This window comes from Canis lupus, chromosome 1 (assembly GCF_011100685.1).
Source record: "Canis lupus familiaris isolate Mischka breed German Shepherd chromosome 1, alternate assembly UU_Cfam_GSD_1.0, whole genome shotgun sequence".
NCBI lineage: Eukaryota > Metazoa > Chordata > Mammalia > Carnivora > Canidae > Canis > Canis lupus.
The window spans coordinates 11,756,524-11,782,155 of NC_049222.1; the positions used below are offsets into that span (position 1 = coordinate 11,756,524).

Below are 25,632 nucleotides of genomic sequence, written 5' to 3' on the forward strand. Positions count from 1 at the left end.
CTTTTTAGTGTGATGTAAAAGCTTGTCCCTAAAGATATCAAAAATTCTTAATCAAGTAAAATAAATTTCATGGAAGCCATTATATAAATGTCTTTCTTACGAATAAGAAAAATGGTAAGGTATCTTTAAAGACCTTTTAAAAAAATTGTTTACATAACACTCTTTACACTCATGTGACCAGGTTCAGTAACACATTCAGTGTGAGTTTGCTTTATTTTCTGTGAAATATAAATAATTTAATTATACTAGCTATTGCAAAGGGAGAATAATCTCTTGGTTTGCAAAATATTCCATTGCTTGTTATTCAGAATCAACTCTAGGAATCCAATTTGAGTGTAATGGCATAATACATTATACATACACATAAACACATATACATACACACCTAAGGAGATGGATATTTGACATCTAGCTACTTTTCCTTCATGAGTAATTCTAGTGGTATTTGCAACATTAAAAAACTTTCTAAATCCCAGTGGTTCACATAGTCTGATAAGTAAAACAATGCATTGACTTTTTTATGAGCTGTAGCCTAGAAAAATAAAACTAATTCTCAATATTAAATATTTGAAATAAGTTGCCTTTTATTTCTTTGTTCAGGTGATATTTCTTATTTTTAATTTGTTTTTTCAGAAAGGTAATTTTGCATAGTTCAGAAAGATTTTTTTTTCCTTGAAGACAGTACCCCTAGGTCACAGACTCCCAGAGGGTTTAAAGTTATTAAATATTTTCTTTATTCCCATATTTCAGCCTTGTTATCTAATTAAGCTATATTTACACTATACATACAAAAATAAATGAATGAATAATTACCAAGAAGTTTAAGATATTGTTTTCTTAATACATTTGCCATGATCTCTAGCCTTGGCAGAGGAATGGGTACAGAAGAACAGAAACAGACATTGTTCAACCTTTTATTTGTTCTTAGAAGAAAAGAATGTTTTAATTTTTATACAATTCACAGATTCTTACAGTGTCCTTGAACGTAAAATGCAGTGTAATATCACACAAAGTAACTTTCATTTCTCTGTGGGTATTGCCTGTAAAGCAGGGCAAAATTCTTTGAGAAGAAAAGGAAAAGCTTTGAACAGCATTTTTTAAAGTGAAAAGAACTCCATAACTAATACTTACCATCGAACATATCTCCAAAGAGAGTAGAAGATCAGTACACTTAAATGCCCTGTCGTATTTTAATGGAAACTTATTTCTCCTGGGCAGACTTCAGCTCTTCCTGTGAAGCTTCTAGGCAGTTCTGAGGCACTATTCTTTGTCTTAATGCTTCAGTTCTAGTATAGGTGGATGTGGACAACTTTAGATTATTGCTAGCTCCAAATACTTCATTAATAAAATTACCACATAATGTTTTACTTCAAGAATTTGTGGATGCTTCGAAACCTGGGATCAATAAAATCTCTAAGAGAAATCTTTTCTTTTAGAAGTCTGATTATTTGATTTTTTTTTTGGACATGAGAAATAATTTTCATTCAGTAGACCTAGATTTCCTAGAACCTGTCTTTTTAAACAATCTTTAACCATATAAAAACAAATATTTAAGCATAAAAATCATTAAATAAATGTGTCCACAGTTCAAAATTGAGTATTAAAAATGGAGCAGTCAGATAGTAATGAATAGTAATTTAAGCTTTCACATAGGGGCTGTACTTTGATATCTCAGAATAATCCTTAAGAACATGTCCATTAAGTGGACTCATTCAACATAAAATAATCTATTATTAAAGGGCTATGTTTTGGTGGTAAGTGTAGAGAGTTGTTGGATAATACCATCATAGGCTCTCTCTCTCTCTGTCTAATAGAAATAAAGAAGGAAAGAATGCATTTTTCACCTTAGAGTTGGCCAAATTAGTAATGTGTTGATGCATTTATAATCAATTGCTTCATTATCTGGAGCTCAAATTTTATCTTTTAATTTTTAAAACAAGTTTCTAGGGCAGCCCGGGTGGCTCAGCAGTTTAGCGCTGCCTTCAGCCCAGGACGTGATCCTGAAGACCTGGGATCGAGTCCCACGTCGGGCTTCCTGCATGCAGCCTGCTTCTCCCTCTGCCTGTGTCTCTGCCTCTCTTTCTCTCTCTCTCTTTTTCTGTCTCTCCCTCTCTCTCTGTGTGCCTCTCATGAATAAATAAATAAAAATCTTTAAAAAATTTAAAAAATAAAACAAGTTTCTATTAATGCTTTTCTAGACATAAAATAGAAAATGATGCAAGAACACCTGAGCCAATGGAAAGAGTATTTTCATTCATGAATGGCTTCAGAGTTCTATGTTGTAAGTTATTTGAGTTGCCACCAGGATACAGACCACTAAGATTGTCCCAAATGACCATCAGAAATAATCATGTCAAGGGATGCCTGGGTGGCTCAGTGGTTGAGCATCTGCCTTCAGCTCAGGTCATGATCCCAGGTTCCCAGGCTTGAGTCCCAGATCAGACTCCACTCAAGAGCCTGCTTTTCTCTCTGCCTATGTCTCTGCATATCTTTGTGTGTCTCTCATGAATAAATAAATAAAATCTTTAAAAAAAAAGAATCATGATGGCAAATAGATCGTGAGGATAGAGTACTTCTACTGGTTTGCCCATTTGACTTCATTTTTTAAAGGAACTGAGGAAAAAATAATGTAAGACTTAGTTTGATAAGGTTCTGTTTATTTTGCAAATGGAGTACCTGCTGTTTGAAGTACTTTATAAGTATTAACATATTTAACTCTCTCAGCATCCATATAAAGTAGATTCTATCGCTAAGCCTACTGCATAGATGAAAATTTTGAGCCACAGAGAGGCAAGTCTCTTGCCCAGAATCACTCAAATAATTGGCCCAGATCCAGGAATTTACATCTAGAGGCTATACCTAGTGCTACTATGCTGTCCCTCGTAACAGCTGCTTTTGAAAAATCCACCTTAAGAAGTGTGTGCGTGCACGCGTTAACAGCTTGATAACTCTAGTAAATAAAAAATTTATTTATCCACTATTGTTTAAATACTATATTGAATGTGTTGGGATTTGGAAATGTAGGGATGCTTTTACTTGATTTCTGATCGTGATCAGTAAGTTCAAGGGTTATGAGCTCTTATTGCTCCCTGAGGTCCCACTGAATTTCTCTAGTTCTTTTACTCTTTTTTCTCTCTGTTAGTCTGCTTCTTACCTTTTTCCTTCTCAATCATCAAAATGTCTTTTCCCCTAATCACTTTCTGCCGATGACTGCCCTTTAGTTTACCAAGAACAACCAAAGCAGTTAGAAGAGAATGTCCACATGTTCTCACTACCACATCAAGCCAATAGGCAATATGCCCTATTCTCCTTCATAATACTAGATATGGGCTATCTCTTTCTCTAAGGCCAACCATTAGACACTAGACCCTTCCTCTCTCACCTCAGAAATATCACTTAAATTATCTCCCTTGTATCAGCTTCTAAAAATACTGTATTTGTGAAATACAAATCGGTGAAAAAACCTCCTTGACACTACATTCTCTTCCAGCTACTTCTTCATCTCTCCATTACTGTTGTGATATAACTGCTGTCAATGCCCTACTGCCAAAGACCCCTAGGAATACACCTGTAGGTCACCAAAGTTGGCTTTAGTTACTCATTGCAGCAAACATGAACACACACTGCAGAGTGGCTGGGTATCTTAGTAAGATGTTAGAAAAGGCATTATTTTTATTTTTATTTTTTAAAATAGAGCTACCCTATGACCCAGTAATTACACTACTAGGTATTTACCCCAAAGATACAAACGTAGTGAAACGAAGGGGTAATTGCACTCCAATGTTCATAAGAGCAATGTTCACAATAGCCAAACTGTGGAAGGAGCCGAGAGGTCCATCAACAGATGAATGGATAAAGATGTGGTCTATATATACAATGGAATATTATTCAGCCATCAGAAAGGATGGATACTCACTATTTACATTGACATCGATGGAACTGAAGGGTATCATGCTGAGTAAAATAAGTCAACTGTAGAAAGACAATTATCATACAGCATCATTCTTTTTTTTTAAAGATTTTATTTATTTATTTATGAGAGATAGAGGGAGAGGCAGAGATACAGGCAGAGGGAGAAGCAGGCTCCATGCAGGGAGCCCGACGTGGGACTCAATCCCGGGTCTCCAGGGTCACACACTGGGCCTGAAGGCAGGTGCTAAACCGCTGAGCCACCCAGGCTACCCCATATGGCTTCACTTTTATGTGGAATATAAGAAACAGTGCAGAGGATCATAGGGTGATGGGCTTGAAGGAGGGCATGTGCTGTGATGAGCAGTGGATGTTATATGCATCTGATAAATCATTGAATGCTACGTCTGAAACTAATGATGTACTATGTGTTGGCTAATTTAATTTAAGTTTAAAAAAGACCTTGGAGCTTGTGTTAGATGATCTGGGGGAGAGTTCAAAAGAGCAAGGCTTTGCTATGAATTAGATGCTGTCAGGAAGTGAGGATAATTCCCTGGATATCTTAATCTTATCAAAGGCAGAAAGAATGAAGGTATGATAAAGCTGTCTAGTAAGTTATACACATTGATAGTATAATCAAGGGTTAAGAGATAATTTAAGCTTCTTCAGAGAAAAATATTTAACAATATTATTATTTGCATCTAAAACTATAGTATCTTTGCCATCCATTAAAGTAGATAAATTATGAGATCTTCCTGTCTTCTTTCACTTTGTGAGAGTATACTTTGCCAATGTTATCATCTGCTTAGATGTAATAATTTAAATTTGTTAAAATATTTTAATGTACAAAATGCTTCACTCACATACCATAACCCTATCAGTTTTTTTTTTTTTAAGATTTTATTTATTTGAGAGAGAGAGAGAGAGGGAACACAAGGAAGGGGTGCGGACATAGGGAGAAGGGAAAAGCAGACTCCCTGCTGAGCAGGGAGCCCGATATGGGATACATAACCTGGATACATAACCTGAGCCAAAGGCAGATGCTTAACTGACTGAGCCACCCAGATGTCCCAGTTTGGGTTTTTGACAACAAATAATTCAATGACTACTTAGCAATGGCTCAAACCATTAGGCCTTTTATTATTTGCTTAAGTACAATGAATGATAGACAACTTAAAAACCACATCATGTTACAGCAGTTATAATTCTACAGTAAGCATTTTCTAAATAAAATTTCTTATTTTAATATATAGATTTCTACTAAGTGAATCTGTCCCAGTCCAGTCAGACTCTGTCATTCATATCATAGAAAAATGATAATTGTTGTTACAAACTATATAGATGCTTATTTGAAAAACGAATGGATTTCTGGAAAATTAGCTATTGCCAAGTCATATTCTGCTGGTGGAATAGAAATACCTTATGAAACATCTCTTAGAATTTTATAACAAAGAATGTACTGGTATATGGAAAAAGAACATCGTGATTATTGGCAGCTTGGTGATCACCATAGAAACTACTTCCAAGCTTGAATTATATGTATTAGCATTGCTATGTGAAAGTCTCATACTCTGCTTTGTCCTATTATTTTAATTTATCTTGGGCACTAAGATAATGCGATCTCTATGTAATATTCTACTTCTGCTGTACTCAAAGAGTTCATTTGTTATACACAAAATATATGAGTAATTTCACACTGTCATTTGACAGAGGCTAAGTTGGCCTTCATGTTATAGTCTCATAAAAATATAGTTTGAAAAAAGCATACCTTCTAACTTTGAAAGCAGGTACATTGCATTTATATCACTTTATTTTCCTTTAATCAGGAAAATCCTTTAGCTTTTAAAAATTTTTTGATCTTAACATTTTTGAAAAATACTCATTCACTATATCAGAGGTTATTTCTCAGTTTGGGTCTGCACCATGCATTTTCTGATTAGCAACACATCATACATATCTCTCAGGAATACCACAGAAGGGATGTTGTCTGCTGCTCAGGTAATAATATCGAGAGGCATTTGACAATAGTTTGTCCTAATGTTAGTCATCAGATCATTAGCTGATTAAGGTAATATCTGCCAGATTTCTCCACCATAAAGCTATTATTTTCCCTTTGTAATTAATAAATTAATTGTGGGAAGAAACCTGGAGAGTATGTAAATAGTATGATCAAGTATTAAGACACTAGTTTTAATATTCATGGATAACTTCCTCACTTTATTATCCTTTCAATATTTATTGATTGTCATTTGATTGCAAGGAAGTACATTTATTTATTCCTATTCTGTTTTATTATTGAAGTATAATAGCATACAGTGTTATATTGGTTTCAGGTGTACAGTATATTGATTCAGTAATTCTATACATTTACAGAATAGAAGAAGATATTTGCAAATGACACATCTGGTAAAGGATTAGTATCTAAAACCTATAGAAAACTTACCAAATCCAATATTCAAAAAATAAATAAGCCAGTTAAGAAATGGGCAGAGGGCATAAATAAACATTTTTCCAAAGAAGACATAAAGATGGCTAACATTCACACGGAATGACGTGAATCTTAATCCTTCTATAAGATTGCTTTTGGTGGGCAGCCTGCGTGGCTCAGCAGTTTAGCGCCACCTTCAGCCCAGGGTGTGATCCTGGAGACCCAGGATCGAGTCCCAAGTTGGGCTTCCTGCATGGAGCCTGCTTCTCCCTCTGCCTGTGTCTCTGCCTCTCTCTCTCTCTCTGTGTGTCTCTCATGAATAAATAAATAAAATCTTAAAAAAATATTGCTTTTGGTAGTGTGAATATTTAAACAATACTATACCCCTTACACTTGAAACTACGCATTACTCAGTGCTCACCACAATAAAGTGTAGTCACCATACAATATTATTATAATATTATTGACTATATTTCCTTTGCTTTAGTTCTCATCTGTGTGAGTTATTTACTTTATAACTGGCAGTTTCTATCTCTTAATGCTTTTCATCTATCTCACTTATCCCCCCTCATATGCCTTCTGGCAACCATCAGTTCCCTGTATTTAAGAGACTTTTTGGAAGTGTGTTTGTTTTTTAGATTCCACAAGCAAATGAAATAACATGGTGCTTATCTTTTCTAGTCTTATTTTACCTAGCGTACTACTCTCTAGGTCCATCCATGTTGTTGTAAATGGCAAAATTTCATTCTTTTTTATGGCTTGGTAATTGCACACACCTACACCCACACACAACATGTCTTCTTTATCCATTTATCTGTTGATAGACACTTGTGTTACTTCCATATATTGGCAATTGCAAAAAATGCTGTAGTAAACACTAGGGTAAATACATCTTTTTGCATTAGTGTTTTTATTTTCTTTAGGTAAATACCCAGCAGTGGAATTATTGGGCAATAAGGTGTTTCTATTTTCAATTATTTGAGGAAACTCAATAATACTGTTTTCCTCAGTGATTGCACAAATTTACATTGCCGACAAGAGTGCACAGGAACCCTTTTCTCTACATCCTTACCAATACTTGCTACTTCTTGTCTTTTTGATATTAGATATTCTGACCAGTGTGAGGTAATATCTCAATGCGGTATTAATTTTCCTTTTCCTGATGTTGAGTCATATTGAGCAACTTTTCATCTGTCAGCCATCTGTATGTTTCCTTTAGGAAAATATCTATTCGTGTCCTCTTCCATTTTTTAATAGGGTTGTTTGTGGATTTTTTGGTGTTGAGTTACATAAGTTCTCTCTGTATTTGGATATCATATATTATTTGTAAATATCTTCTCCCATTCACTAAGTGGCTTTTTTTTTTTTTTTTTGGCTGTGCAGCAGCTTTTTATTTTGTTGTAGTCCTGATAGTTTACTTTTGCTTTTGTTTTCCTTACCTGAGGAGACAGATCCATAAATATGTCACTAAGACCTATGTCCAAAAGGTTACTGCCTATGTTTTCTTTTGGGAGTTTTACGGTTTCAGTCTCACATATAAGTCTTTAATCCATTTAAGTTTATTTCTGTGTATGGTGTAAGCAAGAGATCCAATTTCCTTCCTTTTCAGGTAGCTGTCCAATTTTCCAACACCATTTAGTGAAAAGACTATCTTTTCCCCATTATATTGTCTTGCCTTTTTTGCCATACAGCAATTGACCATATAAACATGGGTTTATTTCTGGCCTCTCTATCCTGTTGCATTGATCTCTGTGTCTATTTTTGTGTCAGTATCATGCTGTTTTGATTACTACAGGTTTGTAGTATATCTTGAAATCTGGGATTGTGATACTTCCAATTTTGTTCTTTCTCAAGATTGCTTTGGCTTTTGTGGGCTTCCATACAAATTTTAGAACTATTCTAGTTCTGTGAAAAATGCTGTTGGTATTTTGGTAGGGATTGCTTTGAATCTGTAGATTGCTTTTGGAAGTGTGAATATTTAAACAATGCTATATACATAATTTTGCATTGATTTATATTAGCATGGACTTACAAATTTTATTTAGTAGCTTATAATTCATATTATTAGAATTTATTTTGATATTCAAATTCTGAAAGACAATTTGAAGTGCTTCAAAAAAATCACCTTTCAGGGACTCCTGGGCAGCTCAGTGGTTGAGCATCTGCCTTCAGCTCAGGACGTGATCCCAGGGTCCTGGGATTGAGTCCTGCATCAGGCTCCTTGCAGGGAGCCTGCTTCTCCCTCTGCCTATGTCTCTGTCTCTCTGTGTGTGTGTGTGTCTCATGAATAAATAAAATCATTAAAAAATCACCTTTCTTATCTAGTGTAGAGACCAATTGGATCCATATTTTTAGCACTAACATATAAAGAACTTTATTGGCTGATCTCCATGGTGGAGAATCTGACAGAGGTACCAGTTTGTCCTCTCATATAGTAGCTCTTATCATTTCAGGAGAAGATGATATCCCAAAATGCTAAGGTTCTCACTTCCAGAAATTTTAATTTAGTGCACATCATTAAGTCACAAGGATCAATTTCCTTAATGATTTAGGTAATGCAGGAATCACATTCCGAAAAAATTTTCTAGCAGATGTGCAGTAATTATGTCTAACTCAACTATTGTATGACCAGCACCTATTTTACCATAGAAGCTAAATGAGCACTTCTAAAATTAAGAATAAATGTTTAGATTTGGGAAAGCTGGACTGAAGAGTGAGGAGGGATTTTGACATGAATTAAGGCTATTTTGAATAAGAGCTTTCAACCAAGACTCTACGTTTAACCAGCATTTTCTGAACCTCTACATAAAAGTGTTAGAATGGATCCAAGAACTATAGCCATCTTTCCCTATTTGCTTCTATATTAATTGACTGAGAGGATTTCAATTACAAACATATGTAGTAAGACAATTATTGTAACAATATTTGTTTTTCAGTCAGTGTGTTCAATACTGAATATTCATTTTTAAGAAATAGCTTCAGATTTTAGAACCTGTCAATTATACTTAAATCTTCTACTTCTAAGGTTTGCAAAGTGCCCAAAGTATCTATTAGGATTTCTGTTGCAGTCCTGTTTGGTCTACATATATACCTTTATCATGAACTAATATTTAAAAGTTAACAAAGCTTTGCCTACTTCAATGTGACTATGAACCCATTTCACATGTTTTCTCATCTAAACACTTTAGAGCTAAGCGATCATGTTTTCATGGATTTTTTTCACCCTGTGGTCACTTGTTAACCTAGAGGGAAATGATTAAGTTTTAATCCATCTATTGAATGGGCAATCCATATATGTTTAATAGGTGAAATGATAGGATCATGCAATTAAGCTTCAAGTTATGGCAATTATAATAGTGTTAAGAAAGAATGCTTTTAGTTTAGTTCAGGTTTCTGGTCCATCACTTGACGTTTTTGGAACATTGACCAATTCCTCAAACCTCTTTGAGTTACACTTTCCTTCTAGGTGATATGCTGATAATAATACATGTCCTCAGAAAATATATGTGCAGTAATAGTAAAACTGACTTCATATTTAAGGAACACTTGTGTGATTTAGGCCTCCCCTGATATAATTACGAATAATGAAAGTAATCATGCATAAAGCATATTAAGAATAAGAAATACTTTCATTTTTAATTTTTATACACTATTTTACTAATTATCTTCAATTTAGAAGCTAGATATTAGCCTAAGTTTCAGATGAGGGAAAGTGAGTATGAGCCATTTTTAGGCTTATACCAAAGAGACTTTTTTTTGGTCTCTTCCACATGATCACAGGCATATATATATTCCACTACCCCACCAGGAAATGAAAGACTAAGTTTTACTAATTTATTCTCTCTGCTGAGGGAAATAAGTGCCGTCAAGTACAAAGGTTATGAGATCTGTGTTTGTCATAAACCCCTGGCCCTTGTTAACTTCTTACGAGACCAAGTTCTAGTAAAACCACAACTCACCTCTGACACTCTTGATGCTCAAAAGAAAAAAAAAAAAAAAGCAACAGCAACAGCAATTTTTATCTGAAACTAGCACCAAGAAAATCTATTTTATCCCCAAATGTGAAATGGCAAAGCGCGGCTCAATTATCTTTATGAAATTTATAAATAAATACATCTATGAACCCCTAGATGTGGTACAGGGCCAAATTCATAACTGATATATTGCCCGAGAGCTGAAGAATGGCTTAATCTTCAATTGGCTGTGTTTTCTGGCTGTAGAACATGTCAAGGAAAGGATATTTTGGAGGCCGAGGCAGGTGGGAAAGAGTACTTCGAAGTGAAATAACAAGCATCTTCATTTATGTCACTTATATCCTTAGTATATTGCACCTTTTCTGTCCAATCTAAATAAACTCCTCTCTCAGAGGAAAGACTTAAAGTTGCACTTTGATTTCCAGTCACCACAAGACAAAACCATCCAGACACCCTTGAGAGAAAAAACACAAAGCCTTCTTTGTAATTATCCAGCTTTGGTTCCAATTGCTTAGGCATCCTGCTCACTCTTCATAGGTGTTTCTCAAGTTTGAATGAATGCACACCATTTATTTTCACTGGAATTGAGGCTTCATTTATGACCATATTTGTTAAAGGGATCACTGAGCTGAATAAATCAAACCATGAAGTGTAGAGTGTGTACAGCTTGCTGTCAAGTCAGAGGCACAGGAGGCCTCCGGTGAAGTTAAACCATCGTTTAAAGATGAAAGTCCAAAAAGGCAACTGAACATTGTGCTGAAGTCTGAGGGACAGAGATCCCAGCTGGCAAATGCATGCTGGACCTCCGCATCTCCTCATCCCTTCTGCTTTAGAAATCACATCTTTTCTTCTCTCTCTATGCCACAGTCTAGGTAATTTCTTCTGTTCTGTCTTCTTTCTGTGGAGCCTCTCTTGTGCAGTATCGAATGTCATCTATGCTCCAACTACTTTCTACCTTTAGGATGTTATCCTTCACTTAGAAATGCACAATTTGGTTCCTTTGCCACTACCTCCAGCATTGGCGATGTCTTCATTCACGCCTTATCCTCATGGTAATTTCCTTAAACATTTTATACATGGCTCTTTCTTTTCACATTTTTGATAATTCCAGTATCTGAACTTCCTGGAGGGGGGTGATGGTTTCTGTGAAACTTCTCCTTCACAATGGTTTGTCTCCTGTATTGGGTAGTTTTTAATGGTTCATTCATATTTGATTGAAAATAATCGAACTATGGGCCCAGCTGGCCTCAAATGATGTTCACACCTGAATGGATGCTGGCTTAATACTTAATGCTGCCTTCCACAAGGTCTGGAGGCATTGATAGCTGTCGCAGGGCAATTTCAATGTTCCTGTCTGTTTACAATTCATCTTGATGGTATTCAGCTTTTAAAATTTTTTTTTTAAATAAAATTATAGGGCTTTCCAGGATTTTCCTTACACTATCAAGAGAATACAATGCAGTAAAAAGTAGAGAAACAGCCGAGAGGGTGACCCTCTGAATACGTAGTTTGCCGTACTGCTAGGATATTGTACATTCTTAGGACAATGGACACCCTCAGACACATAACAGGTGATGAAATGGAACATGGTGTTTAAGTGTCAGATTACTGAAATATAAATATTTGTCTTCTCACTACTTTGAAGCACAATTTAATGTCATTTTCCCCATTAGGATTTTTTTTTTTAATAGAATAAAGAAGACTTATACTCTTTGTAAGGAAACTAAAGCTTAATTAAGATGGGAGAGCCTGATTTTGAAATGAGTTTCAATTGTCTTCTTATCCTCCCAAACCGGAACACCATTTTCTTTGAAAGTCTACGATAATAGAAAATATAATGGGCAAAATATTTTTTTCTTTTTTCTTCTCTACTGCTTATTCCACTCGTCTCCTTGGATAAGTCATAATTGTTCTGAGTTTCAATTTGTCTCCATTAGAAAAGGCACAACAATGCCTTCCTTGGGCAGTTCACAGGCATGTGAGAAAATTGAAATCACAGATTTTTCTGAAACTCAAAATGACATATCAATAGAACATTTTTATTAAGATAATTTTATATAAAATTCAGTCACTTAGAAGAAGATATTGAACTTTAATTACAATGGAATTCATTTTCTGTACCAAGGGTCAGGAAGTACAAATTGGAAACCAAGTTGGTATTACTACCATGGTTGAGAATGAGAACTAAAGAACTAGCCATTGCAAGTCTCAGGTGTTTTATCAAGAATTTGGGAAATTATTTTATTCTGCAATAAATTAATTTTCACAGTTTCTTAATATTTTTAAACACAGCAAAGCACACATCAAGAAATCACGGCAATAAACTAAGCTCTCATATCATCTTTCCTAGTTTCCCAAACTGATTCATATTTTCATATTCTTGTGCACTTTGTATACAGCCATTCACTTGTATAGTTATGAAGTGGTACTTTCCTTTATCTGCTCAAAAAAAAAATCTCAAATAGTACTTTAGCAGACTAGCTTCCTGAAAGCCAGTGCTTGAGTTGAACAAAAGTCATCTCTTCAGGTTCTGACATACATTCAGACCTCAAGGTTTTACTTGATGTCTTATTTCCAACAAGGCTAAATGGAACTACACTTTCAGGATTGATTTTTGTAGTTAATTGAATTAGCATTTTAAAAACTATTTTATGTCAATCTATTCAAGTGCCTCTTATGTAAGTAAAAACATTACAGGAAAAAAAAGATCCAATTCTGGTTAATATAATTATAATAGAGCCTCATAAATATGCACTGATAATTTCATCGAAAGTTATGTTGGATATTTTACTTATATGAATTGCTAATTTCTCTAACTTTTGTAAAAAAAATTCTGGAATCTATTGTAAAGAACAGCTTTGCAAATGTGCAGTAGCATTTTTCAGCATTCCCACATAATTTAATTGTAGAGATTGCATCTAGTAGCCATAATTATCTTTTAAAAATGTTAAAAGCCATTTGCTTCACTTTAGCATTTAGCCTCAGATTGTGTATGTGTGTGTGCATACATATGTTCATATATTGCTTAATATTTATATGCAATTTGAAACATAATACATATTACATTTGTGTAGTAAGTTCTTTTTCCTTTTTCCCTTTATTTTTTGCCTTTAAAATCATTACAGGTAAAATGCAATTGCTATATAGTTATCTGATTGGTCTTAAAAAGTTGATTACTTTTGAAGTATTGATCACATTCAACATACTGTATATGCCAGATCTTGATATTAAAAAAATAGTGTTTACTCACAAAAAAATACAGCATGAAACAGTAGTGAAGCATATTATTTTTACGGCTTATAAAAATAAAAACCATTAGCATTATTTCATGAATTAATGCAATAAAAATGTTAATGTCTTTGAGTTACTGTCTTTGAGTATGAGTATGCTACACTTCTCAACATTCTCAGTAATTACATAGCTATTAATGTATTTTTTAAAATGCTTGTCCATACGAGCTTCAAATAATCAGATAACTAATATCTAAAGTTGAGTAGAAAGTTTATTAACACTCATTTTATGAGTAGATTATCACTGACAAAGCAATAGTATCCTATGTATATTACTTATTAATCTCTGATGGCTTCTTCATTTATAAAAGGCTAAAATAAGCTACAGTAAGATATTGGAAGTACTTTTAAGTCATCAAAACAAGAGTACAGGATAGTTTTCATGTTAAGTCAATATTATTGTACTTTAGTTCTTTGAAGCATATAAATTATTAATTATACATATGCCACTCATGACTGACAAGACCTTTGAACTCCCTAGAGCCACACACTATTTCCTCTGGATGTCTAAAGATCTCATAACTTACATTCATTATCATCTTACAACAGGTCTCCTCTGCTCCTGTATAAGGAGGCTGGGATCAACTAAAGACCATCTTCCACTCAATCATCATCATGAGTGGGAAATACCTGTTCTTTATCTGTAATCCCTTGCCCCTACTGATATCCTTAATTTATATTAATGACCGAATTGTTTTGAATTCGACCCTAACCTTTAAAGACCTTCTAAAAATGATTGTTTTTGCATAGTGGCTTCACTCAGTTATGCCAATTGTCTCTGAAAATTCTTTCCCAATTTAGGATACTAATTGCATGTTTTTTTTTTTCTTAATGCATGTTTCCAAAAACAGACATTATCTGTGTTTACCATATAACAATACATATAATCAACCTTATTATATAATTTCCATAATTTTCCATAATAAAGCCTTACATTTTTTACAGCATTTTACAGTTTACACAGCACTTTCACTTAATCAGCTCACAAGCCTCTGAAACAGACAGGATAGTAATTAACTCAATTTTAATCATGAAGATATAAAGGTTCAGAGAATTAGAATGGCATCCAGGGCATAGCAAAAATGTGCTAGAACTGGCTTCTGACCCAGATTTTATAAACCACAGAACAGGGCTACTTCGTAGCACACCACACTAATACTGAAGGCCAAAGCTCAGTGACATTTTGTAATCAATAATTCAAACTCCACAGTCTCTGTTAACAGATCACATCTACACAATAAAGATAAAATGAAGCAATTATTTAGATAGTTCAGCTAAATGCTTTACCCTTCATACCAAAATCCTTCTTTTTAAATTAAATTTTAAAGCAAATATTGCTCTCTTCAGTCAATATCAGATATTCTAGTCTTATGGCTTATCAAGAATTTGCCAAATGACAATAATATATTGGCATTAATAAGGTACTTTTGGACCAGTTTTTTAACGTTGTTTCAGACATACTTCCCGATGCCCCCCATCTCTCTCTCTCCCTCTCTCTCTCTTTCTCTCACACACACACACACTCACTCACACACATGCGCACAGATACATGACCTTTTACAGTTGAACTCTGAGCCTTTACAAGCTAACATAACAATGCAAAAGTATCAGAATGCCACACACACTGGCTGTCTTGTTTTTGCTTGAAAAATTACCCCTAGAACTGTACTTCACAATGGCTGCCAAATCAGAGTCAAAAAACTCCTATTTTTCTTGAGGGCTTAACCCACTCCTCTGAAACAATTTCAATTACACTCAAAATGTAAATGTTATTACTCCTTTTTTGATCTTTTGGTATGTTGATGATTAGCTGACATCACTGCATTAGCTTTGCCTGCCAAACTTTCATACAGCATTGTATGTACACATAATATACATTATTAATAGTTTTTAAAACTGTATAACAGAAAATGAATTTCCTTCTCTATTGTCATATACACTGTGCCTCCAGCCATCCCTGACCAGAAAGAGTTGAAACGCTGAAGCTTTCTTATCAACTTTAATTAGATCAACTGTAAATAAACCTTTAGTGTTTTTAAAACAATTAGGTTAATTAAAAGTTTGTTAAGTCGATGTCAAATTAAAATTGAAAATTTGAAGATATTTATAGCTCGTGCTTAAAAACTTTAAGACATTTAGATTGTTTTTGCCTCTTGCAATATATTTAAACTTATTTTAAGCTCTCTCAGATTTTATTTTTGGATATAAGTAGCAAGTCTATTTGTAAGTTCTTTGGGCATGTGGGCCATAACACAAATATCACTCACACCTTATATAACTACACTTCTTACATGAGAATGATTGCCGGTGCCTGTTCATCATCTAGTGTATTAAATGTAATTGTGCATGAAGTTAAAATAATTTAAAACATTCTCAGAGGGCAGAGTGAAAAGGCAGCTATCATTACCTAAACAGGATTACTTCCTGTCGGTGAGCTCTCAGTCTGAGGTGAGAGCTTCTGGTCAAAAGAAAAGATTTACCAGCTTCATCTAATTGCTTATAGGAAGAGCTACTCATTGCCTTCACAGAGGTAGTCTTTTCTTGTCGTCCTCTTAGTTTTGGTCTGCAATACACTATTGCTTTAACATAGAAACTGACCTGTGGAACCAGAATGATAATTTAGGCTTGATCAGCAAAAGCTCACTTTCTTGATACGATTTCATTTTCATATTTTTTATGCTGACTCAAAATTATGCAGTGATAATTCAGAATTGGGGCTTGGGCACATTTCCTTGACAAGGACAGTAACAAGTAAAATGCAAACATTTTTAAGAAATTAAAGTGTTAAAAATATGCATTACTTTGTGCACCTTGGATTTCTAATGGTGCCCCCATATAGACAAATGGAAAATATTTAAATTTATTGGTTTCTGAGACTACTGTCTGCCCTTGAAATTATTAAGCCATCACTTCCCATAATGAAGTAGATCCTTTACTTTCTACTGGTAGCTCCAAGGACTTCATACCAGGGAGTATCACTGGGATCTATATTTAGTAGTGTGATAGAGCATAAATTCCTTTCATGTCATTATTTGATATTCTATTCATACCATCTTTATAATCATGAGCTTTCCTTTATAAAGCAATTTTTAGAAGTGAAATGTTGGTAAACATTTAACAATGGCTCTCCAGGAAGAACAGGTAGTGTTTGCTGATATCCATGGTTATCTAGATATTACCACAGGGCTAACTTCAACCCACCAAAATGCTATCTCTAGAAGAGGGGTTGAGAAGAGATGTAGGTCACTAGTTCTTGGCAGTTGTTTCTAGCTGGTTCTGGTATACCACTGAATTTTAATAACTAGCTAACAGGTGTTTATATAAATGTTTTTGGAGAATCTCCTAACTAAGTTTAGCATTGATTTTATCAATCAACTATTTCAGTGTCTCTCTCAAGTACTATGGAGATAATCATATCTAGCTTTCAATTTCAGAAGAAAAAAACTAAAATAACCAATCTACTCCCATCACAGGTAAGCTTAGCTAAAGTATTTCCTATAAATTTCATCTAAATTGGGAACATTCCTTCAGCCATCTTAAACATTTTTAAAAATACCATGAATCAGTTTTAATGGTGCATTGATGTAATTGTTCACACATAAAAGAGCAGGTGGATATATGCAAGAATTTCAAATCTTTATTTAAATTTGAGCTTTTCCTTTCCCAATCTGTGACCGGCAAATATGAAAAAAAAAAAAAAAAACAAGAAAAAATATATACTTAAAAACAAGAAAAAGCAAGGTGAATGATGTGATGTTTCTTTTCTGAAATACATTCAAACCTCCATTTAGTGATATGTGCAACAATCAGCAGTTTTGACATCATAATCCAAATGTACTGAACTATTTTATCTTCCTGCAGACAACAAGGGGATTATTACAAAACTGTTTTCTCAGCACCTTGCTGATTTAACACCTATATAATTCCTGAACCGCACTCTGCTTTTATTGAATTGGGTAAGTGTATGGTGTATTTTTTTTTTTATTTGAAAAACTTACATTGACTTACAGTCACGAACAGAACCTTTTACTGTTACGAGTTTTTCATATATATGCATATTAATCCAGCAAGAAGCAGATCTATCTAGTCCTGAAACAATGTTTACAGAACTTTATTCAAATGAAAGGATTGTAGATAATCATTTATTGAATTATTTATTTTGATTAAGCTAAGGGCCACTTTCATGTACTTTATTTCTAAAGAGGAGCTACAGGTTTACAAAATCCTAGTTTCTCCTTATGTAATCAAAATATTGATATTCTGATTCCAGTGTTTGTCTTTCAGAAAGAAGCACTTTTAAAATGTAATCTCCTTTAACAGTAGTCTACTACTTATAGATTTATCAGGAACCCAATAAATTATTTCTCAAAGGAGAATTGAAAGAAAAAAATCATTCTTATTGAAATATATGCACATTAAACTGGTACTATTCTAAGAAAAAATGATTGGTGGAAATATTATTTTAGTCGTAAGTTTCTTATTCTGAGAATCCCATCTCAAACTTAAACACGTGATCACTGGACACTGCTTTTCTCATTTGGCACATCTAAACCAGTACAGAAATCCTGCCTTACCTGGTTAATTCTTGAGGAACAAATTTGCATTAAAATTTAAAGATTTTTTTTGAAATTTATAACATTCCATTGTTTAAGATATAGTAAACAAAACAAAACAAAACAAAACAAAAAAAACAACCCAGCCTTTTACTCAGTATGTTTACAGCAAACGAGGCTGGGGAAAACAAATTCTCAAAAGTCTTTGGAGCATAAATAAATCTTGCATCAAAACAAAAAATCTCAATTCTCTCTGAAATCTTTCTAAGTTACAAAGATTTTATTCCACTGTTTGTTTGGTACATTCTAATGGCTCAGATGAACAACTTCTATGTCCTTGTAGCTGTGTTCCTCTCTGATATATGAACTACAACAGGGCTCAACTGCTCTACTATTTTTTTCTCCATTTCCATGCTTCATTTCCTTCATGTGGCTCAGACTGGAGAAAAATCAGCATGTTCTGACGAGCTTAATGCTATGAGGCAGTCAGATGGACCTGAATTTAGTGGAGACTGGAACTCCAAAATAAATATAACACCATGTGTCAAATAAAAAAAGAAAAGATAGTCTCCTGTATAAATCAGAAGAGATAATACAAATCAATGAATAGACAGCAACTTTTTTCATACCTATGCAAGCATCTCAAAACGACTGCAAACTTTAAGAATGATTTACCTTTTTCTTATTTGGAACACTTCACAATTTATTGGCTAAACAATGGTTTATGTTGCCTTAAACCAAATTTTATTGGCTTGTATTGGAGGATTGGGGAGGATTTTCTAAGAATTTATATATTGCTAAATGAAATATATTTGCTAACCAACAGCAATAAAATTCTGCTGGATTCTATAATCTAACAAGCTAAAAGCATCACTGGAAATTAAATTTGTCCCAAGTTTTGATATGCAGGAAGTTCCAGGACTTTTCAACGGCACATCGTGTTCTATTCTTCTCACTGGCAGGTACCGTGAAGGTATGTACAGGGCACGCTTGGTTCACGGACAACACAGGGCACTACTTACTCATAGAGGTTAGGTGCTTTGCAGGTATCTGAGAGTTGCTATCTATTCACAAACCACTGAGCATTTCGTTTTATCAAAAAGCCTTCAAATGCTCAGAGTCTGTGGTCAGTGCAGTCCCTTGGATAAGTCTAATGAAGATATGCTTCACCAAGGCAGAAACCGAAACAGTTAAAAATGGAGAAGTATTTACAACCGTTTTCTCTAGTAAGTCGAGTTCTTGTTTTCTGTATGGAGTGGGTTTATTTTTTATTTTTTTGTTATTTATTTATTTTTTTTTGCTTTGACTTTTTCTTCAGTACATTTTCAAATGAGGGTTCCAGGGCTATGAGTACAAACTCTCCTGGCCGGTTCCATACATATCTGCAAGTCGTTTAAAGCGAGGCCCCCAGTCACTTAGGTAGTCATAATTCTGATCAGAGTTTGAGCTGATGGAATCTAAGGAGCTGAGTGATTCAGCCACTGAGCCATTTCCTTCAAATGCGTACGTCTGCAAGGAATCATAGGGGGGAGCACAGGGATCGACATCTGCTTCTTTCAGTCGTTCCCAAATAAATTCCCGAAAAATGACATTATCTGGGATGCTTTTAAAAGTTGGTCGACTCAAGAACTGAATTTCTGGAGTCACATCCCTCCGGGTCTTGGTATCTCTGATGACGTTGAGATTTCTGAGCGCGGCCATGTCAAAAGCTTCTGTGTCTTCCTCTCCCCCACCTTCGTCGTCGTATCTCACGATATTTTCTCTGATGTCTCTCTCCTCATCAAAAATGAGAGGCTCTTTTTTCCGTCTTCTCATGGTGACAATCAGGAGGATCAGCACTAAAATCAGGAGACAGGAAAGGGAAAGTTTCAGTAAATCACCACCGACTGCCCCTCATCCCAGTGATATCAGGCCTATGATCTTAGAGATTTCCTCAGCTTTGAGGGGAAGTGAATGGGCCACCCACCTGCATGGGAATTCATGTGCTAAAATGCCTTTAAAATAGGATACTTTTATACATCAAGAAAGCCTTTCCCACACCTGTTTGAACTGATGTCTCCCTCTTCGCGGCCAAAGTATTTGTTAGAGCAAATTGATGGGCCAGTTCAGCATAAATATAATAATTTCAAAGCTAGGCAACACAAAGGGTTTTTTTTTTTTTTTTGAACTCCTTAATTGCTGGAAAGGCAAAATGACATTCATAAATGTTTCAGGTCGAATCTAACAACTGCAATTTCAGAAGGAAATGGATTTCAGCATTTGGTCAGGTTCTTTGAAGAAATGCCCATCCTTGTCTAAGAAACTCCAGTGTTAAATAAAATCCAGTACATCAGGCCATATACGAAGATTAAAAGCTCAGTTTCTATAGAAAACGGAGTCTCACGTTCAGTATGAATTACTGAACTTGGTCTTTACACGTTATACCTGGAGAGAGATTATAGGTTGTAAGATTTTCAGCTGAGTCCCTCCTCCCGCCCCCCAAAAAAAAGATTTGTCAAAATTAATTAATAATAAAGCACATGTTTGCATGGAAAGCAGAGGACACCAGATACACTGGGTATTGCTAGAGTTGAACCCATCTGAATTTACTCTTTGTATTTTTTAATAAGTACACACTCATAAGAAATACTCTGCTCCACTCAGGCTATAAGTGACTGAATGCTAGCTGAATTGGGAACATATCAGATTTCATGGGCACTTGAATTAAGTTATAAAAAAAGTATTCTTCAATTTTAGGATTCAAAATATCTAAAGATTTATCTTTAATTACCTTCTATGACATGAGCCAATTTTTTTCTTGAACATCTAAAAGGCCCAAGGGAATCATTACTCTCTGCCTATTTTTTTTTTGAAAGACACTTGAAATATTTATATTTAAAATATCTTTAAGGTTTTACTTTGGCATTAAGAATGCACTTGAAAATAAAAAAACATAAAGCCAAGAAGGACATCACTCTAATTCAGAGTAACTAAAAGCAATGACTAGGGTAGACTTACTCCATCCTCTACATCAATCTGCCAAAAAAAATCCAAGCACTTACTTAAGGCCTTTTCTGGTGTGGTATTCTGGCATGGACCTTGAAAATAAATATACAGCTTTGCTGTCAAAATGGCCTTGGACAAAAGTCTAGCCTTTTCACGTAATAGCTGTGTGATCCTGGGCAAGTAACTCAAACTGATGAAGCCTAGCCACATATGATAATTTTAGACCGTGTTCCCAGAATAAATTGCAGAAATAGGGGAATAATGTAAGTAGAGTTAACAGAGTGCCAAGTGCTTGTTTGTGTGCCAAAGAGAAATTTTCATTGTTATCCTCTGGCCAACCATGAACTTCAACTCAAGATTTCTCCTCTGATCCAAGAAAAACAATGAAATTAGGTAACAAGCCAAGTAGGAGTAGCAGCAAATATATTGCAAGGCATGTGCCCTACAGATTAAATGAGAGAAAAGGCAGTAAGGTGAAAAATGAAGGTCTGCAAACAGGACCTATCATTTGGCCCTCAGAAGAGTTCTCTGGGCATGTTCCTGTTTGACGGTTGTCTTGGCATGTGAAACAACCTGCCTATGTTCAACGAAATAAAATGCAATAGGTAGCAATTAAGTCTACCACTTGCCTCAAAGCCTTAGCACTGTCTAGAACACTATGAGCCTGGTGCTTCTGTAGAAGATAATTGAGCTACAAGCTGAGAGCTCAAGTGACAATTTGCTAGTTCAAAGAAGGACACGCCAGTAAATTTTAAGACATATGGATGAATAACATTTTGGATTTATGTATAAAATTAGCTTCTGAAACTTTTTACATAGTTCTCCCTTCCCCCCAAATAAAAGTAACTTCAAAAGAAAGAAAAAGGGTCCAAATAATACTTCTTGAGAAGTCAGAGAAAATGGAAAGGGGAGTATTAGAATCATGATGAGTGGATAGGTGGAGGTAGGAATATGACAAATCTGTCACACATACTGGAAGCAGAATTGAGGGGGAGCAAATATCTAACCAAGTGCAAGAGAATGTAAGAAACGAATGGGCATTAAAGTGAATGAGGCTATGAAGAGGGTAAGAATTATGTAATGATTAGATGCTATTTTAATTTAAATCATTACTTAGCCAAAATATTTCAAAATTCTCAATTCTCTTTCCTTCATATAATTACAATAAATCTTGTCACTTAAAATATAATATGTAATGATTGTTTTATGTATTTTTCTGCTTTATTTGTCATTTTTATTTTAACATATAAAACAATCCCTTCTTATGTTCTGTTGTAAATGTATTTTCGTGCTACTGGTATACTTACTTTTTGACAGTCAAGTATAGTGCTCAGTAAAAGTGAAACATGAGAGAACCCATAGGTGTGCCAGCCCATAGGTTCAGTACCTATTAAGGATATTAATATCTTATAGAGTTTATTTTATTTCTCAATCTTGCCTGCAGCTATAAAAAATGAAGTATTTTAGAAGGTTAGAAAATTTAACATTTCAATGACTTAGGAGAATATTAATTTCTAAGTACATGAGCACATATAAAAAATAAAATTTAACCTTTACGTAGAACAAGTATTAAGTGCTCTTCAGGGTCTATGGAGATAATCCCTGTATTAAAAAGAATATTTTCTGCTTAAGTAAGCACAAGATTATATAGTTTAAGAGGCTTTTCTCATATGTCTTTCCTGTCATGTGGATGATATTTCTGAGAGGAGAAAGAAGAGATTTATTCTAGACACATGGCACTTAAAATACGTTGGTTGTTCATGAATTTATACATATGTTTGAAAAATCTGTGTCAACCATTTATTACATGCATTTGGTATGATGATATAATGTTGCACACAGAAGCAGGCAAAGCTCACTTCCCTATGGAACTTGTAATGAAATTAGCAGACAGATAGTAATCAAATAATGAGACACTGAATTTAAAAGTAGAACTGTGAGAATTATTCCAAAAGAGGGAAATGAAATGTGATCTATTAGAGATCTACAGTAGAAAAAAACAGGTCCACACAAGGCAGATGTATGTAAGATTTATGTTCCTGAAGGCTGAGGCTAGGATGAGGGTGGAGAGGCGATATGGAAGATTATTCTTGGCACAATCAAGTAGTGGGCAAAGGTTGGAGCCCACAAGACTGGGGAGTAAAGATAGCGATGGGAGATAACCAATGTGGTTTAAGGATTTCACGATATGATCATATTTGTTTCTCAAAAAAAAAAATCTGAATGGACTCAGGATAGGAAGGAGGAAAGAGAAGGTGTTAGGAAAGCAATTAGAGCAGCAAAAACATACTGTTAAATTTCTGGTTTTAGGATTCAGTTCTTTAACTTACGATTCAACATTTTTGAGTATTCCAGTTATATAGGCAATAGTGCTGGTTATTGGCAAAATCATAAGAGAGGATCCCTCAATACAAGCACCTCAAACATGGTAGCTATATATTTCCAAAAAAAAACAAACAAAAAGAGATAAACATAGTATAAATTATAATGCAATTCACTGTGAGGAAATACAGACATACAGGTGCAAAGAAGTATGTAGCCCAGAAGACTACCCTTCTCCCAAACTGAAAGAAAGAAAAGAGAAAATAAAGAAAAACACAGATGTGTAAAACACATAGCATACTACAAATTAGTGGACCCTTATATTCTCAACATCCTGTAGTCTGTGACAGATACTTATCCATTTTTATATAATAGTCTTGAAAGTATTTCAGTGCCACCTAACACTTCCTAGAGCTTAACACAGCATTATTAGCCCCTACAAATAAGAATTCCCCTCTCCAATAAACTTCCACCATCAGTTGTCTTATTTCCTTAAAGACAGCAGACACTTTAAAAGTCATCCAGGTTTGCTCTAGAAGCACTTAGAGTGTATTCTCAGCTGCTGAATTCAACACCTCATTGTCATCCCGAATCCTTTGCACTGGATTTTCTAAGCCTAAAAATGTCTGAATTCTCAATGCTCAGTTTCGTTCCTGGAATTAGGCAGAGTTCTGCAGATGTGGTACAAATTGGTGCCACTGCTAGATAAGCCTACTTATATTAAAGAAAAACTATTTTCCTTATTTCCAATTTTGAGTGAAGTTCATTTAAAACCACTCAGTCATGTGAACTACCATCGAACCAGTATTTTTTTTTCCATCGTAAAACTCTATAAAAGGTTCTTGCTTTAAATCAAATTGCAAGACCTTATACCTGTTAAGTATCACTTTGTTAAGTTTAACCTATTGTTTAAAGACTCACCAAAAATTAAAGTCAAAATTTCTTTTAATTCAACATTTTTTTACCGGGCATTGACTTTCTACAACTGTAATCCTGGTTGGTGGTCGGTGATTTTATTACCTATGGATGTGTCTTGAGCACAAAAAGCAATACATGACAGTAAATATGCACTCAACAAATATTTGTTAAATAAGGTAGGAGTTGGAGATATGCAGATAACTCTTGCCATTATGAAGTTTAATATTTTATATAAGAAAAAATAATTTTTATATAATAGATTATTTAGCAATACAACATATGCTATGTAAATATTTAAGGGAAGGTATGCTTTGGCCAGGATACTCAGAAAGAGTCTCACAAAAGAAATGACATGGAGGTAAGACTTGAAGGATAAGCCACTATCACCGCAAAACACTACTTTCTCTATGGTCTCTATGAATAATCAGAATTTATTACTCAATGAAATGGTGGTCTAATCTTCACTACCCAACATGGTAGCCACTAGCCACATGTGGCTATCGAGCTTTTGAAGTGTGTCTATCCCTATTTGAAACATGAATTGCGATGTGCTTTTAGTGATGTAAGACAATTTTTTTTTTAAGATTTTATTTGTTTATTCATGAGAGACACAGAGAAAGAGAGAGAGAGAGAGAGAGAGAGAGAGAGAGAGGCAGAGACACAGGCAGAGGGAGAAGCAGGCTCCATGCAGGGAACCCGACATGGGATTCGATCCTGAGTCTCCAGGATCACGCCCTGGGCTGAAGGCTGCGCTAAACCACTGAGCCACCCGGGCTGCCCTCAAGACAATTGTTAAAGTAAAATAGATTTTTATTGATTACTTGTTAAAATTATAATAGCATATATTGGATTAAATATGTTATTAGAATTTATTTCAATTGTTTCTTTTTAAAAGCTTTGCTAATGAGGCTACCTGAAATTTTAAAATTACATATGTGGTTTGCACTTGTGAATTATATTTCTTTGGATGAACTGAAAGATTAAAAAATACTAGAAAAATCTTAATTGCGTATGATCTTAAGGTGTACTACTATAAAATTTTATTGCCAAGTGACATATCGAACAGCAAAACAACTATTATACTACAATTATTACTGTGTCTATTAAGGTACAACTGAAAATGACTTATTCTAACTTAAAAATCTGCTAGTACAGTCTGTATTCAAGTTCAGCAAATTTATTATAAATGATTATTCACATCCACATGCAAGGAGAGCTTAGCCCTTCGATAACTTTTTTTTTAACTTTTCACT

The 25,632-nt window shown here is 34.6% G+C and overlaps 1 protein-coding gene across 3 annotated transcripts in view; it reads right to left on the bottom strand.

Annotated features, from left to right (window-relative positions):
* Nucleotides 1–12,329: 12,329 nt before the first annotated feature.
* The window catches only part of CDH7 (cadherin 7), a 125,489-nt gene continuing 112,186 nt past the window's right edge, over nucleotides 12,330–25,632 (bottom strand). For all 3 annotated transcript variants that reach the window (XM_038525835.1, XM_038525834.1, XM_038525836.1), the window contains one exon: nucleotides 12,330–19,992. In XM_038525835.1, coding sequence (XP_038381763.1) covers nucleotides 19,499–19,992 — 494 coding nt within the window. In that variant the 3' untranslated portion in view covers nucleotides 12,330–19,498. The remainder of the gene's footprint in view (nucleotides 19,993–25,632) is intronic.